At 41.1% G+C, this 17,636-nt stretch overlaps 1 protein-coding gene across 5 annotated transcripts in view; it reads left to right on the top strand.

The window, feature by feature from the left end:
- rapgef3 (Rap guanine nucleotide exchange factor (GEF) 3) overlaps window positions 1-17,636 on the top strand; it is a 41,629-nt gene that overhangs the window by 22,998 nt on the left and 995 nt on the right. For 3 of the 5 annotated variants that reach the window (XM_061789765.1, XM_061789776.1, XM_061789755.1), the window contains 23 exons: window positions 451-572; window positions 1,659-1,830; window positions 2,902-2,986; window positions 3,388-3,448; window positions 4,590-4,666; window positions 5,863-6,009; window positions 6,087-6,187; window positions 6,980-7,068; window positions 7,165-7,243; window positions 8,431-8,581; window positions 8,830-8,912; window positions 8,994-9,024; window positions 9,423-9,498; window positions 9,653-9,790; window positions 9,880-9,977; window positions 11,035-11,160; window positions 12,994-13,175; window positions 14,202-14,292; window positions 14,372-14,422; window positions 15,104-15,191; window positions 15,274-15,338; window positions 15,435-15,489; window positions 15,626-15,697. In XM_061789765.1, coding sequence (XP_061645749.1) covers window positions 451-572; window positions 1,659-1,830; window positions 2,902-2,986; window positions 3,388-3,448; window positions 4,590-4,666; window positions 5,863-6,009; window positions 6,087-6,187; window positions 6,980-7,068; window positions 7,165-7,243; window positions 8,431-8,581; window positions 8,830-8,912; window positions 8,994-9,024; window positions 9,423-9,498; window positions 9,653-9,790; window positions 9,880-9,977; window positions 11,035-11,160; window positions 12,994-13,175; window positions 14,202-14,292; window positions 14,372-14,422; window positions 15,104-15,191; window positions 15,274-15,338; window positions 15,435-15,489; window positions 15,626-15,697 — 2,240 coding nt within the window. Of the gene's footprint in view, window positions 1-450; window positions 573-1,658; window positions 1,831-2,901; window positions 2,987-3,387; window positions 3,449-4,589; window positions 4,667-5,862; window positions 6,010-6,086; window positions 6,188-6,979; window positions 7,069-7,164; window positions 7,244-8,430; window positions 8,582-8,829; window positions 8,913-8,993; window positions 9,025-9,422; window positions 9,499-9,652; window positions 9,791-9,879; window positions 9,978-11,034; window positions 11,161-12,993; window positions 13,176-14,201; window positions 14,293-14,371; window positions 14,423-15,103; window positions 15,192-15,273; window positions 15,339-15,434; window positions 15,490-15,625; window positions 15,698-17,636 lie in introns of those variants that run through there. The other 2 variants (XM_061789790.1, XR_009790751.1) reach the window with 2 other exon arrangements.

The raw sequence follows: 17,636 nt of genomic DNA on the forward strand, positions 1-17,636 counted from the left end.
TTGTCCACAGGTCTGAATGTAACTGTGAATATTTGCTTAAAGTGTACCGGTAAGTGCCCTGTGATTGTCTGGCGACCAGTCCAGGATATACGCCGCCTCTTGCTCAAAGTCAGCAGGGATAGGCTCCAGCTCACCTCAACCCTTATGAGGACAAGCAATATAGGACATGGATAATCCTTCCCCAAACTTTGCTGTCTTCCTATTTCAATTTCCACTGCAGCCGTCCAGGCAACCAGCCAATTGTGTATAAATTAACTGAGCCCTATTTGCTGCTACCTAACAAGCTCAGTTTGGCCTCCATTACTGCAAGATGTTACCTCACTTAACCTATTGTTACAGTAGACTAATTCCTTAAGATTTAGACAATTCTTAATTAAAAATCAATAAATCAATTTATGAAATAATGCCCATATCAAGTGACAACCTCTGTGACTCACATGCAAATTGCAGACAATGTTGCTCTGGTAAGGAACTCGTCGACTGGCTGATTGGACAAAACGAAGGCCTGCAGTCGAGAAGCCAGGCGGTTGGAATGTGGCAGGTCCTGGTGGATGAAGGGATCCTGGTTCATGGTAGGACATTGAGACATCTGAAATATCTGTTGAAAATGAAGAGAACCATAAGGAAAGAGGAACTTCTCCCAGACTAGCCCAAATGACTTTGACCAAAAAGATACAAAATCTAACGTTCTTGCATCGAGATATAAAAGTGTCAAGAAAATTTGACCAATTGAGAAGTGATTAGGAGCATGCACTGAAAGAGAAAACAAAATCAATAAAACACTCGAGAATTCTCTTGAGAATCATCTTATTTACTAGTATTTATTTTAATATATTCAACTAATAATATCTCCGACAGTACTCAGACATGCTTGAGGAGTTGTGCTGATTGACGGTGCTCACGCACAATTCACCCAGTCAAGTGAGCACTAAATACACAGGAAGGCACATTGTCTGACTGGAAAACAAAGTTCCAATCAAGCGAGAAACGCTCCGTCATCCATTGAAGTGGGTCACTCGGAATAGATTAGCTTTTTTTTTTTTTTTTTCATCTAGGGCCAAGCATTCTACAATGTTTTAAAGGCACTTTGTTTCCAGCGCTCATACTGAAAAAGTTCATGTAAAGCAAAGTAAGGAACAATTGTCATTTGCGTTCCAAAATATTCTGAAATAAACACTGGCTTATAATTTTCATATTTTTGAACGAACACTGCAACATTCTAGACCTCTAAAGTGGACAATTTGACACCGTTATGGGAACAACAGACCTACCATCAGAATGAGTTTTATCCTTTTCTAAAAATATTGGGCTCTACAAGCCCTGACCCAACTCTGAACAAATAACAATTAGCTAAAACAAGTGAAAGTTGCAATGTTATTTTAGACCATTAAAATAATGTCAAGCACATAACGAATATACGATACATTCACTTGTATTGAGGAGACTAATACTGTAAAACCTTGTTAGTTGCCATGGGAACCCATAATCCAACCATTACATATTGAATCTTGAAACGTTTTCCAATGGTCGACAGGTTCATGCTCGTGGTCGTATTTTTTCATCAAGGAAAACCCTTATGAATATTTGAACGTCCTTACAACCAAATTAGCCACATTTATTTTGTTAACTTGTGTTTTCTTTGTTTTTGCTCTGCCAAGTGAAACACGAGTTGAACTTTCACGACAAGGACACTCAGTTCTACCGCTTCCTGGACTCTGAGTTTGGACTCAACCACCTAACAAAGGACTCGGAGGACGAGTTGGAGGAAAGCCTGTCGCTGCTGTCTCAGCTGGGCCCCGACGCCCTGCTCACGATGATCCTACGCAAATGGTCAGTGCCATGGCTTTTGAACAACACACGAGACCAGCCAGCCACAACATTCACATCACAAATCATTGGTGCCAACAGCTGACAATGCCGAAGCGCGGACTACACGTGACTTCTGAACAGGTTTTTAGATGTTAAGTCCAGTTCCCGGGGAGGTTGGGTCCTGGTTTGTTTTTCCAGTAAAACCAACAGAGGCTGAATCGCATTGTGATTCCGTGGAATTTGCAGGCCGTGTCAACTTCTCCAAGTCTTTATCGTGTTCCTCAAAGCAGCCCTGAACAACAGCAGTCAGGCAGGATGTGTAGCTATTGTTTAGCTTGCCGTATTTTAAATTACATGTAATTCATTTTAGCTGTAATTGGAAATCATGGTTTATGTATAAATGGACAATATAACTTATTATTACACTTAATGTAAGGCTGTAGCCAGGGTAAATATTTTAACCAGTGTTCAGTGATTTACTTTAAGCAGTGAGGGTTTTATACACACAGTTAATTTTGTGTATTCTGTTTATCTTGATTTATATCTAAATTTTGAAGTCTAGCCATCCCCATTCACACATGTTGGTACATTCACATACACACATATAAATATTTGTTTTACCATTTACATACACATACAGTGGTTCCTTCAGATATGAGTTTAATTTGCTACGTGGACACACTCCAGACTCAAAACACTCTGAGTATCTGTATCTGAAATAGAAATAGAATAGAAATACCATTATTCCCTTCCAGCCCCCCACATATTTTGCTTCAGTTCAATGGACATTGTGCTGCTCCTTCTAGTGTGTGCACCTTGGCCACTTGGAGGCAATATACTACACAGACATAGAGACACACACAAAGAAGAGTTTCACAACTGACTGAGTAAGCCGCAGTAATATTAGTCAGTTTTTGCAAAGGATAAAAAAAATATGCCTGTGAGTCTTATTATACTGTCTGTTTATGTTGTGCCACCTTTTTTGTTCAAATATCAGTTGGTTACAGGGTAATAAAACCATGGTACTGATGCTATTGTCTCTATGAATCCATTTGAAGAACGCCCTCTGCTTTCTTCTGTGTGTCTGAATAGTCCAAATCAGAGGAGTGCTGAGGACCTGGAGGTCATCTATGAGGAGCTTCTCCATGTCAAGGCAGCCGCTCATCTTTCCACCTCGGTCAGTCACTGTTATTGCTCCTTGATCCATGACTGCAGTAATACTCAATCTGATAGAATTCAAATTCCGCATAGACATCAGACTACCAGAGAATCCCATTAATAATTTTAAACCAAGACTGTAGAATACAGTACCTTTCTTTTCTTACTGTGACATTTTCCAAATATTTGCAATAATAATACCAAATACAAAATGGTCAATAATCCTATACAAAAAGAATGCTTTTCACTTTTGTTGTAAGGTGGTACCATCTAGTCAGTACCTTTGACATAACACTCGCCCCTTTCTGTTGTGGATTTATTTGATGTTCTATTAGAAGGAAACAGACTCACGTTTCATGGTTGAAGCTTTCATTTCTTGAAAAAACCTGACTAGAATTCTGACCTCTGTTGTGCCTGTAGGTGCGGAAGGAGCTTGCAACTGTGTTGGTGTTTGAATCACATGCTAAGGCCGGAACTGTCTGTAAGTTGGCCAACTTTTGTACACGTACACACATCTCATTGTAAAGACCCCCCTTTTGAGTACAACACCATGTTTTGATAAAGCATGTGTACAATCAGGGACATTCATGAGCCCTTGTTCTATGATAATGAAAGATTAGGTCAGGGTTAGGTCATCATGTATAGACATACAGCAGGCGTCGGCAACCTTTTCTACTCAAATAGCCATTTGGGAACGCCTCCCAATGAAAAGAAAGCACTCGGAGCCACAGCCCATTTTGAATGTATGCTATGTACAAAAAACTATGTTGCATTTATGAAATCAACAAACTGCTGCAGAGAACACAGAATTGTATTTCTGCATGTAACATACATAATTTTACACTTGGTTGATTTCAAATAAAATACTGAGTGTCTATTTGAGTCCTCGTATTTAAAAAATAAGAATCCTAACTTACCCAAACCGCACTAAACGAAAAATGCAACGCCGCAAATGCCATCTGCTTCCGTGTTTGATCATTTTATTGCGTGTAGTACTGGATTGTGCAGTCAACTGTCCTCCTCGTATTTAGGAGACAGAAATCCAAACTTATCCAAATATTATCCACCGGCACTGAACCAACAATGCAAAGCAAAATGCGCCATCTGCTTCTGTGTTCCATCGCGTGTACTGGAGTCTCCAGTCAACTGTTCATCAGCGGTGAAAGCAAAAGAATCTGCCCACATAGCATTAAATGTTCTGTTATCTTCAGAAATCTTCCTTTTCTTGGATTTATCCATCATTTACCTTCCGGGCCGGGGTCAAAAAGCTCAATAAATTGCAATGGTGGTGTGCTGGATTCATCTGGGCTGCTAGATGTGAGTTATGCCAGGTATACAAGATATTTGAGTGTTGCACATCGGCAGATGTGACGCATATTTTGGGCAATAAAAATATTAAAAATGTTTTATTTGAATGTTACTCGTTTACAATCATCTTCAAATTTATAATTATATTTAAAAATGAACAAACTAAAATAAAATTAATTTTAATAAAATACTCATTATTTAGGAGCCACGGGTTGCCGACCCCTGACATACAATAATGGATCAAGGTTTTCTGTACATGTGATCTGAATGCACACATGAAATATATTCACTCAGACGGTGTGTTGTTTCTCAAGTGTTCAGCCAGGGGGACAAAGGCACTTCCTGGTACATCATCTGGAAAGGCTCTGTCAATGTGATTACCCACGGGAAGGTAAGTCCCTCAGCTAAGTGATAAAAATGACCAAAAATGTTTTCTTTCCTGTGGAACAATGTGTGTACTCTCTGGTATGCAAGCACATGCAGATGCTGCACATTTGCCATTACTCTCAATTCATCATGCTAATCAACTACGTGTTGGCATGACTAAGAAATGTTTAACATATCTGCCATTAGATGTTTAAATCAGCCTAAAACAACCCATTCATAATTTTCTTCAGGGCTTGTATTCGTTAGGGTCACAGCTGAGCTGGAGCTTATCCCAGCTGACCGAGCGAGAGGCGGGCTACACTTTACACACCTGTAGGCCACTTATAGACAAACAACTACACGCTCACATTCACACTTATGGACAATTTCAAGTTTTTAATAAGAATTTATCCTAACATGTAGCATGTTTTTAGAATGTCGGAGGAAGCCAGAATACAGGAAGGAAAAAACACGCAAGTACGGGGAGAACATACTAACGACGCACAGAAAAGCCAAAGCTGAGATTAGAACCACAAACCTCAGAACAGTGAAGTATATATACTAACAAGTAGGTCACCGTGCTCTCGAGTCTCAAATCAATAGAGTAGGAAATAATCCATTAAGGGAGGCTGCTCAACTCCACAGAAACCACTTGCAGCTCACATTTCACGCTACATTCTGTATGTATGGATTTTTTGCATTATTGTTGTTGACCTAACCATATTGACCTGTGCTGCTTGGACACATATGTATGTACTGTATACAACAACCAAGTGTGTTCCGTTAGCCCATCTATGGCGTTTCCCATATGTTCGCTTTAATCAAACAGACTTATACTGCGCTAAGGATAATGACATCTTCCGATACAGCTGCGTGATTGCCTTTTCAATGGCAAGGTGGATTGCTTTCGACTTGTTAGTATGATTTAAATACTGTTCCATTACGATACCTATCCAAATGCTTCAATGGATGAAAAAACAAGTTTAAAAAAAACAATTGCAAAAAAAGTAAACAAGTCATTGAGAAATAAAATTCATGAACAGTACACAAACTTGAAGCACCTAGAATCAGGATAAACCCATAAATAAATTCAGGCCACAGGGGTTAAAGCTGAGGCTTATAATCCAAATTTGCCAGTTCATTAACATTGTAAGTGGTTAATGCGGCACTATTTAAATCCTTAGAAAAACAAGATTGACAATGTGAGGTGTGTGCATTCAGGGTCTGGTGACCACATTGCACGAGGGCGAGGATTTCGGGCAGCTGGCCTTGGTGAATGATGCGCCGCGCGCCGCCACAATAATCCTGCGAGAGGATAACTGTCACTTCTTGCGTGTGGACAAACAGGACTTCATCCGAATTCTCAAGGTTAGAAGATTGCTTGCTCCACTGCAATCATGTATTTTTGTTTGCGCGATTGTATCCAAGCATTTCTTTAATTTTAGGATGTAGAGGCTAACACGGTGCGACTGGAGGAGCACGGGAAAACGGTGCTGGTGCTGGAGAAATGTGCTGACCCATCTGAGCAGGGAGGAGGCGGAAACAAGTAAGGGACCCCTTAAATATTGTTGTATTGGCATCTTTACAAAAATAGTAGTAATATTAAAATCATCAACATATGTATATGTACATCCATAAAGATAGTACTTAAAGTTGCTATCAAAATTGTAAATTATATTTATTTGCAAAGGATAGAACCTTAGAGTAGTTTCCAGCGGATCAACAAAAAAAGAACAGTTGAAACAGAAATAATATTGCAAACTCTAGAACTTGATGCATCTGCCATTCCAGGGTTGATGTAATAAATACAGTACATTAAAATAACAAATATTGAAGCCATAATTTATTAACGATTATAGAGTAATAATTAGGTTCTGAAATTGAACAGTATACAAATGTATTTATTTTTTGTATTATCCTATTACAAAATGTACTGCAATAACTGGTAATGTTCTTTACATACAGTAGTATTAAAAATATGGAAATTCATACAAATTGTTCTGAAAGTACATTTTCTATAAGTTGGCACCTCTACAGTCATAGCCATAAATGCAATTTTACTAATAATTGACATAATTTTACAATGAATCATTGGCGGATTTGATTTATTTTTGTTTGAATTAGTGCAAAGCGCTTTGAGTTGCATTTTTGGGGGGGATGAAAAACGCTTACAAATGAAGTTTGATGGGTTGATTGATAATGTCTTCGGTGTTTCGGTGGCCTTGGGTTCCTCAGTTTCAGTTTTCAGTTTCAGTCAAGAATTTTCATTTTGGTGCACCACTACTTACATACATACTATTGTGGAAATGTCAACATGTTTTTTTCTTGTTCTGTGCAGGTACACTGTGATGTCAGGAACACCAGAGAAGATCCTGGAACACCTCCTGGAAACAGTAAAGTTGGACTCCAATGGGAGTGACGCAATCGGTGAGAGGTTGTCTCGTCTTTATATTTTTTTGTTTGAGAAATTGTTCATCACCTGAGTGTTTTAATACAATGTTGTTGTTTTTCCCTCCTCGCTAGACTCTTATGTGAGTGACTTTCTGCTAACACATAGAGTCTTCATGCCCTCCAGTCAGCTCTGTCCTGCACTGCAGCATCAATATCCTTTAGACAATGGTGTTCAAACAGCATCGATCTAAATCTTTAATTTCTAATTATAGAATACAACTCCCGTCCCTACTGCTTTAACCCCTGCGGCTTAAACAATGTGACTTGGGGATTTTCCTGTTCCAAAGAGCATCACGTTCTCATCTATTCTTAGCTTCTCTTTAACTCCCTGTTTACCCTTCATTGTTTTTTCAAAGAGGTCCATGTTGAAGTGTTAAAAGTTCAGGTATTTTGAAATTAAATCCGCACAGATTTGGATTAGTATTTAGATCTGCTCTGCTCAAGCGTACACACACCCTCGTCATGCCGAAAACACGATATAGTATGTTTGTCGTAGCATTAGAGTAATTTCGCTTTTGTGTTGCTTCTTGCTGTTTCCACTTTTTATTTCCTACATGCAGGGTGGCAGTTTTTGTTTTCACATATTTATAGGTTATGTATTCTGGCCTCCCTGAATGTGCATGTTTAGTTCTCCAAATGAAAAGCAGTGTTCTTGCCTCAACCTGTATACTTGTCACCATAGATGTTCACACAAAGTACTTTCAACACAGCATCAATTGTATTATCGTGAGCCTAACATCCATCCATTTTCTGTACTGCTTATCCTCACTAGGGTCACGGGCGTGCTGGAGCCTATCGCAGCTATCTTCAGGCGGGAGGCGGGGTACACTCTGAACTGGTCGCCAGCCAATCACAGGCCTAACATAAGTCACCTCGCTTATTGCTAACATACAATGGGAAATGCCATAGATGGGATAACTGGAAGGAGCATTGCTATTGCGCTCATTTTAAACAATTAAACAACAATTACTTTAGCATAAACACATCAGTAACACATACAAATATAACATCTAACAATACTCTCAGGCATTTACCCGTATTCTTTCTGTTCTGAGGATACTGACCTGCTGGAGTTTAGCTTTAGCTTTAATCTACCTCTTTTTGACACCGTCGATCAAATCTACATGTGTCACACTACAGGCTAAGGCATGCACAGGTGGCGGCTTATAAACCAGTGTAGACTATGTGTAAAAAAAAATAATAATAATAAGAATTTCTTTAAAATGTTGTGGGTGTATGGATAATATACCAGTCCGTTCAATAGACCGAATTTTTACGATACTGGCTTTGTCAACCATGTTTAACCTGGAAGTTGAAGTTCCTTAACTGGCGATGCACCTACCAGTCAGAGCTCTCTGACGGTTCCGAGCAGGAGAAGGCTGCCTACATTCTCAACACCAAGCAGAAGGTGGTGAAGCTGATTGGCCAGTGGGTAGCACTCTATGGCCTTGTGCTAAGGGAAGACCCCATTGTCTCAAGCTTTCTAGAGGTGAGGCGTGGGACAGGGACATGCTTGTGTTTCCAGTGGAGAGTGTCTAGGTGGGAAGATGACACGCTTCAGTTTTGGTTTTTGTCTCTTCCCATTCTGGAAGTCACCCTTCTTTGTTTACCAGTCAACGCTATCCATTGTGTCTAGCTCCTTCCCTCCGAATGAGCTGGGTACTCCAACTGCAAAAGATCAGTTGTATAGATCTAAAAGTATGTGGGTGTACTATATATTTCTGTCTCCTCAAACAGAAGCTGAAGGAGGACATTGCAGCTAATATTCATTTGTCTGGCGTGCTGAAAGATCAATTCCGGGACAGAAAAAGAACAAAAGTGTAATGAGGTTACCCTAAAACATCTGATAACTCCTCAAAACTTGAAACGCAGCTAATGTAGTGTTTTGTCATTTTAACCAGGTTGGAGAATGGATACCACTACTTGGGCAGGGTAAGTGCCATCATTCAAGGTCTGTCTGTCTGTCCGTCTGTCTGTCTGTCTTTCTAACTAGCTGACTATATCAGTGGTGTCTGGTGGCGTTTTCTCTTAAATCCAAAATAGTCATAGAGTATACCAAAAAGCAAGCAAACATCTACTAAGGTATAACACCAGTGTGTTTACATAAATGAAAACAACAAAAGCAAAATTACACTCAATATAATTTCAAATCAGCGGTTGTCCAGAATCCTGAAACAGATGTGTTTGACTTTAGAGGTTCCACTGTAATGTGCATTCAAGTATAAATCATATTTTATTTTTTATATATTTTGGAATAAAAACTCAAGCAAAAATGCAAAGAAATGTGTTGATTCCCTGTTTTTGTTATGTTTCTCTGATGTCCTCAACAGAAGTCCTCTTTTGACTGGTTCCCTCATTGTGAGGAGCCTGTGGGACGGATACAGCCAATCAGAGCACAGGATAAAGGTGAGCTGCCAAAACATTCTGATCTAATCAGACAGATTACGTATTCGCAAAGCTGAACTGGGCTTGTTTTGGCCTCCAGCGTGGAAAAGTTGCCTCGGCCACTTGTAGTACCAGTAAAGTAATGGGGTGGGTGATGTTCTGCTATGCGGTGCAGTGTTGTACGAGATTTACACGCCAGACCACCAAGCTCTCACGCTGATGCTGCCGGTCAACACGTCCGTCCAGGAAATTATGCTGTCACTGGTCAAACCTGGAGGAGATCATGTGCTGGTCAAGATGAACTCAGCAGGAGGTGCCAGTCACAAATCATCACTGTGATACATTTTCTGCTTTTCTTTCCATGCTATTGAAAACCTCGATCCACATTTGAAACCCTAACAGAAAGAGCCGAGTTGAAATTGGATGCCACCGCCGTGTTCACCGCACTAGGACTCAATGAGAGACTCTTCATCTGCACCAGTGGCCAAGTAGAAAAACTGGTGAGGATACTTTGGATGTGGTTCTGCTGCTCAGTTAATTGGACTTAAGTGAGACGCAATGACAAGCTGCTGGTGAAATGTCAACAATGTCTGATCTCATATTAATATCGTTGACAAAATGTATGCATGAAGCCATATTTGGGCCAGCACGTTCTGCCTCATAGTTGAGAGGTTCGGGGTTCAAATCCCGTAGCGTTTGAATGTTCTCCTCGTGCTTGTGTGGCCTTTCCCCAGCTACATTAATTAGCACAATCATCAGAATCATTTATGTGTGATCATAGCTAGATGAGGCTATACTCTTAAATATACAACATACAGACCTTTGCTGTGAAGAAAAGTGACTCTGCACTGTCTGATCTATTTGTTGGAACCGATTTTTGTGGTTCGTGATAGATGAAATATAATGTGAAAGATGAACGTACGGTACTACCACTTTTATCTGCATCTACACCAAAATTAATGGCTTCTTTATTGCTCCATGGTGATTTTTTATTTTTTTGGTGTACTCCCCGAAAACTAACTAACCAAAAAGAAAACACATTCAGCGTTCACTACAAATTCTTCTGCTCGTGCTTTGAAATTGATTTTTTTTTTTTCACCATCTGCACACGAACTGATGTATCACCGTGTAAGGACGTGAGGTTTGGAACCGCAGGGTGGTTCAAGGTTCAAGTCCCGGTTCAAGTCCCGCTGTGGACAAGAAATACGAAATGCCAACTAGATGTTGGAGAGATGCTAGTCTGCTTCCTGAATACTGTCGAGGTGCCCTTAAGCAAAGGCACAAAACCTCCACCCCAGTTGAAGAGATCCAGCAGTGTTTGCACACCCCTTTCATTCTGACATTTGTCCTTGCATGACTGCATGTGTGAACTAGTTCACTGTGTGGTGGGCAACACAAAATATATAAAATGTTGCCTTAAGGGATTATAACCACTATCATAAATGAAAATATTTTATTTATTTATAAACAAAATCATTGTGTGGGAAGAAAACGTTTTCTGACACTTTGTGTGTTTCTACCACATTATTCACCTTTGCTCCCTCCCTCTTCACTCAGACGCCACTGAAAGAGCAACAGGGTCCAGGGCGAGGAAGTGCCAACACACTTGAGCACATGTGCTCCAAGGACATCGCCAGTGAACTCACCAACTACGACTGGGAACTGTTCACCGCCATGCATGAAGTCAGTTATCAGTTTGCATTAAGTGCAAAACAAATATATGTGTCATATCCAGTTGAAGCCTGTAAAAGTGACATTGAGGTAATTATTGAGATTATTGATCCAAGGCTCTTTGGGTGTGAAGTGTAATTTATCTATTGAGCCACAGCGGGAAAGAATGTACAGTGCTATGAAAACGCATCCCTTCTCAAATTCTAATATTGTTGCATAGTTTCCCCACTATAATGTTTAAGATCATCAAACAAATGTTAATATCAGACAAATATAACCCAAGTAAACTGAAAAATGTTTTTTTTTTATGGTGATTTCATTTATTAAGGAAAAAAAAAAGTTACCTGGCCCTGTGTGAAAAAGGAACACCTAATAACTGGTTGGGCCATCTTCAGCAGCAACAACTGAATTCAAGCATTTTCTATAAATGGCAATGAGTCTTTCACATCTCCGTGGAGATATTTTGGCCCACTCTTTCTTGCAGAATTGTTTGAATACAGCAAAAATGGAGGGTTTTTGAGCATGAATGGCCATTTTATGGTCATGCCACTGCATTTCACTCGGATTCAAGTCTGGACTTTGACTAGGCCACTCCAAAATCTTCATTTTATTTTTTTAAGCCATTCAGAAGTTGACTTGGTGGTGTGTTTTCGATCATTATTCTGCTGCAGAACCCAAGCGCGCTTCAGCTTGAGGCCACAGACTGATGGCTGAACATTCTCCTGTTAAAGGAATTTCTGTTAAAGAGCAGAATTCCTGGTTCCATCAATCACAGCAAGTTGTCCATGTCATGAAGGAGCAAAGCAGCCCAAGACCATCAAACTACCACCACCATGTTTGACCGTTGGTATAACGTTCATTTTCTGAAATGCTGAGCTACATTTACGCTAGATGTAAAGAGACACACACCTTCGAAAAAGCTCAACTTTCATCTCGTCAGTCCATATAATATTCTCTTTTTTTTTTTTTTTTTGCAAAAGTAAGACGAGCCTTTATGTTCTATTTTGTCAGCAGTGGTTTTGGCCTTGGAACTCTGCCATTTTTGCCCAGTCTCTTCCTTATTGTTGTGTAACTGAGGCAAGGGAGGCCTGCAGTTCTTTAGAAGTTGCTCATTACTGTTCTCTTGGGGTAATCTTTGTAGGCCGGCCACTCCTGGAAAGGTTCCCCACTGTTCCATGTTTTCTCCATGTGAGGATAATGGCTCTCTCTATGGTTTGCTGGAATCTGAAAGCTTTATAAATGGCTTTTGTAACCGTTTCCAGACTGACAGATGTCAATTGCTTTATTTTTCGACTGTTCTGGAATTTCTTTGGATCGTGTCATATTGTTGCAGCTTTTTTAGATCTTTTGTCAGGACAGATTCTGTTTAAGTGATTTCTTGATTGAACAGGTCTGGAGGGAATCAGGCTTTGGTGTGACCAGTGAAAATGAACTAAAAAAATGTGATTAGCCACAAATACTTCATGATTTAACAAGGGGGGCAATTACTTTTTCACACAGGGCCAGATAACTTTGAAAAGGTTTTTTTCCTTAATAAATGAAGTCACCATATACAAACAGCATTTTAAGTTCACTTGGGTTATGTCTGTCTGATATTTACATTACATTTCTTTTTGATGATCTTAAACATTAAGGTGGGGAAGCTATGCATAAATTTAAGTATTTGAGAAGGGGGCCAATACTTTTTCACGCCACTGTAAATACTGAAATGTTGCCTTATTTATCACTTCTTGCTCGTTACATGAATCTGAACTTACACATGTTGTCACCTGATGCCTGTTTTATTTTCATCACCACACTGTGGATGATAATATTAATAATGTCCTACTGTTCCTCGTCCTCCAGGCCGAGCTTGTCTATTACATATTCGGACGTCAAAAGTTCCCGGGCGCCCTGACGGCCAACCTAGAGCGGTTTGTGCATCACTTCAATGAGATTCAGTACTGGGTGGTGAGCGAGCTTTGCCTCTGTGAAGACCTGGTCAAACGAGCCATCCTGCTAAAAAAGTTCATCAAGATCGCTGCAGTGTAAGAATCTTATATAATAATATTCACATATTGTCCAGTTGGTAAATTTTAATTCTGTAAAACTTTTAATCTAGCGTCTGTCCAGGCTCCGTTCTGTATTTGTATTGTAGTTCTCTAAAATAGTGATGGTGCGACAATGACAAATGTTTGCTACTTTTTGTTGTGTTTGCGCTAGCGTATGTGCTAATTGTTATTGTTTAATGTTGACTTTGGGCAGCTGCTACCCTGGGTTGGTTGCCAGTCAATTGCATGTGCCAATCACATCCATACATTCACACTCACATTCACACCTATGGGAATTAAGAGTCTTCAATTAACCTGACATGCATTTTGCGATAGTGGGTGGAAGCCAGAGTAGCCGGAGAAAACCCAGGACAGCGTGGGTAGAACATACACATAGGTCAAGATTCAAACCCAGAACCTCTCCACAGTGATGCAGACAAGCCAACCACTCTTTCATCAAGCTTTTACCGATCTTTACCTTCTTAAACTAGAATAGAGCATAATGGTAGTAAAGATGGTTACACCTTTTCATTACTGTTGCTTCCGTAATTTCTGATTGGGTATATTATTTTAATTCAATATTTTGTTCATGGGAAAAAGAAAAAAAAAGTGTCTTCCACATAATTTAATCTTTACACCAAGAAAAGATTATTCTGCACCTTATAAATGAGAACCAATCAGTGAAGTGAAATGGAAAGGCATGACAATCTCAGATCTAAACAAGTTCACCTTCAAATACACGTCAAGTGTACCAAAATTACATAAGATACTAGAGCAGAAGAAAATCCAATCGATATTCCTTTGGATGCTCTGTATGGTAGTTATACTGCCCATTTAGGTAGCAATGTTAGTTTGGTCTGAAATAATTGCTCCTCCTGTTGCGTGCTGCTAAGTAGTGAAATTCTTTGTGCCTCAGTTGCTTCAAGCTGTAAAACCTCTACAACAAAAAACGAGATTTCACAGGATCAAAAGTTGATCCCTCAATGTTTGCATTTAGTGCCAACTGACTTTGTGTCCTTTCAGATTAAAGGAGCAGAAGAATCTTAATTCCTTCTTTGCCGTGATGTTCGGTTTGAGCAACAGCGCGGTGCATAGGCTTTACAAGACCTGGGAGGTGACTCATTACTTCATGTGTGTCATTGAGTCTGCATTATTCCTCATTATTAGCCTTTCTTTCGTTGTTTATTTTGCAGAGAATATCCAGTAAGACGAAAAGAATTTATTGCGCCTACGAGAGGCTGATGGTAAGTCTGACTGAAAATATGTTGTGCCTGTGCAATAGCATTTTTATATGGAACATCCATCCATCCATTTCCTTTACCGCTTATCCTCACTAGGGTGCCTATCCCAGCTATCTTCGGGCGGGAGGCGGGGTACACCCTGAACTGGTTGCCAGCCAATCGCAGGGCACATAGTAACAAACAACCATTCACACTCACATTCACACCTACGGGGAATTTAGAGTCTTTAATCAACCTACCACGCATGTTTTTGGGATGTGGGAGGAAACCGGAGTACCCGGAGAAAACCCAGGCAGGCACGGGGAGAACATGCAAACTCCACACAGGCGGGTCCGGCGATTGAACCCCGGTCCTCCGAACTGTGAGGCAGACGCTCTAACCAGTCGCCCACCGTGCCGGCTATATGGAACATAATGCACTTTTTAAATTTCTTTTACACGATTTACACTTCCTAGGTATCTTAATAATACGTATGTGACGTTTTTTTTTTTCACAAGTTGAATTATATTGTGAAATTGTATTTTGACAAAAGCATGTCACAGGCATGTTATGAAAACAGCTGGGACTCGTTTTTAAATGGTGAAAATTTGCACATTGTCACGTCTCCTTTGAATATAAAACTCAGATAAGAAGGAAAAACTGTGCCATATGGTGTCCGCTGCCTTGTGTGTCTTCTTGTGCCAGGATCCATCTCGAAACCATCGCGCCTACAGGCTGGCTGTGGCCAAGCTCAGCCCCCCTTACATCCCCTTCATGCCTCTCATACTCAAAGGTAACCGAAGGTCACCAGCAGTTTGCATCATACAGTGCAGTGACATTACTAGCGAAAATGACTGGACGTTGTCTTTCGTCAGACATGACGTTCATTCACGAGGGAAATCCCAACTTGGTGGACCGCCTGGTCAATTTTGAGAAGATGGTAAGACAGACTTATGCTTAACGGAGTTTCTGAACAAATGGTGTACGTTGAGCTCTGTGCCACTTGTTTCTAATCTAAATGTCCTCCGCCCGCAAGCGGATGATTGCCAAGACTGTGAAAACGCTGCGAGTTTGCCGGAGCCAGCCTTACGGTGAGTGGCCATACTGTTGTACGGCAACTTTTCTCATATGGGCAAAAGTATTGGGACATACCACTTAACAGGAACAGTACTGGTCCGAACGCTGTGCTAAATGGCATCGAATAACATGTTTCCACTCCGTCTTCAGTGCCTTCGTCGCCACAGAGAGGGCTGGCTGATCGAATGTTTCTGGAAGGCCCTGCTACTCGCATATCTACATGTAAGTTTGTCTGGAGACGGAAAACCATTTTCTTTAAGCTTGGAACCATGATTCCCTAGTGATAAGCCCTTTTGCCTCACAGTTGACAGGTTCCAAGTTCAAATCTCGGCCCTCTTGTGTGGGGTTTGTATGTTTTTCCCCACGCTTGCATGGGTTTCTCCGGGTACTCCAAAAACATGAATGTTTGCTTCACTGAATACTCTGTATTGCACATAGATGTGAATGTAATTGTGAACTCCTGTCTTTTTGTGCCCTGCGATTGGCTGGCAACCAGTCCAGGGTGTACCCCGCCTCTCGCTCCAAGCTATGGAAATTGGTTGGCTGGATGTTTAACGTCATAATGTGTCATCTATTTTTTTTTTTAACCTGTCCTGTTCAGCTGCATGGCCTTGCAGATTTGTGGATCTGTATGCCTTTTGTGCTGGAACAGTTTTGCTGTGCAACAGTGGGGGGGGCGAAATACTCCCTCTGCTTATTTTTGAAATGTTTTAATTATTCTGAAAATAAAGCCGGACAGAAAAGGGTTTTAGGGGACAGGCAGAGGGACAGAACGGACAAGGGGAATAGGGGTGCAAACTACAGCAGAACAATAGTTAGACAGTCTAAAAATTTGACTACAAGAAACGTGACAAAGTCAAATCGTGTTCTTATTTGTGGACGGGGGGACACCCGGTGAGGACCTGCAACAACTAACCAAGAGGACAAGATGAGATAGGAAAGAAAGGGGCAGGACAGGACGGGATGTGGGAAATGAGCAAGGCACTTCTATTGATGAGTGGCGCGGTGGGATGCTTTTCGAGTGTCTAAACACCTGTAAGAACCTGTGAGTTGAAATCTTAATATAACCTGTTATTATCAGTGGTCCCAGCACAAGCAATTAAAGCCTCTCGCGTGTCTTTGGAGCTTATAAGTGAATGAACACCATATCACATGCATGTTAGTCAACTGGTGTACAAAGTTGCTGAGCTGGCTCATTGAGGAAGGGTGCGCCCCACCTGCAAGAGGGGGCCAAACCAGCAAGGCCATCCTGCGGGGGACACAGCCAGGGGGACGCCACCCACTCACCAGGACCCTGGGCGGTCCCCAGCACAACCGAAGCCCCCCAACCAGTCCCAAAGGGAGGAGCAAGGGCACCGGACCACCTCCCCCTACACCCAATCTTTGTAACTACTGATCAGAAGCGCTGTACAGGCGTACAATGCCAAAGAGCATGAAAATAAGCTACTATAAAGCTACATGTTTTTGGGATGTGGGAGGAAACCGGAGTTCCCGGAGAAAACCCACGCAGGCACGGGGAGAACATGCAAACTCCACACAGGTGGGGCCGGGAATTGAACCCCCGTCCTCAGAACTGTGTGGCAGACGCCCTAACCAGTCATCACCGTGCCGCCCTCTCTGATTATCTCTATCCATAGTGAAACGTCAACAACCAGTGCTCACAAACCTGGCTTACATTGGTTTCTTCACATCATTAGCTACAAGTGTGATCAATTTTGAGTTGCTGTGTTGAGACACCTGTGCTTTAATTGAGTTTTTTTGTGGGGGGCTATCTGTGCTTATCATTATGCAACACATGTGCATTAGGGTGCAAAATGTGGGTGAAAATATGTTCAAAAGTTGTGTAAAAACTAGGTGAAAAGTGCTTCAGGTTGTACTAAAAGAGTGACCAATTCAATAAGTGGGTTCAGGGCATGGAGGATTTGGTTCTGACGAGGGTTTTGTGTTTTAACAATTGAGAAATACTGTATTAACCACTTTTTTATGCCACAGCTTTGCTCCATGCGCTGCACGTAGATCAGCACAACAGAGACACTTAAAGGAAAGTTAACTGTTTATTACATTCGCTAGCATGCGAGCCAGCAAGTTAACGAGCTAAGGACCTTGCTTGACTGCGGCGAGCGTCAAATATGTCAGTGCCTCGCTCAGTGTTGTGGTGTTC

This window comes from Phyllopteryx taeniolatus, chromosome 1 (assembly GCF_024500385.1).
Source record: "Phyllopteryx taeniolatus isolate TA_2022b chromosome 1, UOR_Ptae_1.2, whole genome shotgun sequence".
Lineage (NCBI taxonomy): Eukaryota > Metazoa > Chordata > Actinopteri > Syngnathiformes > Syngnathidae > Phyllopteryx > Phyllopteryx taeniolatus.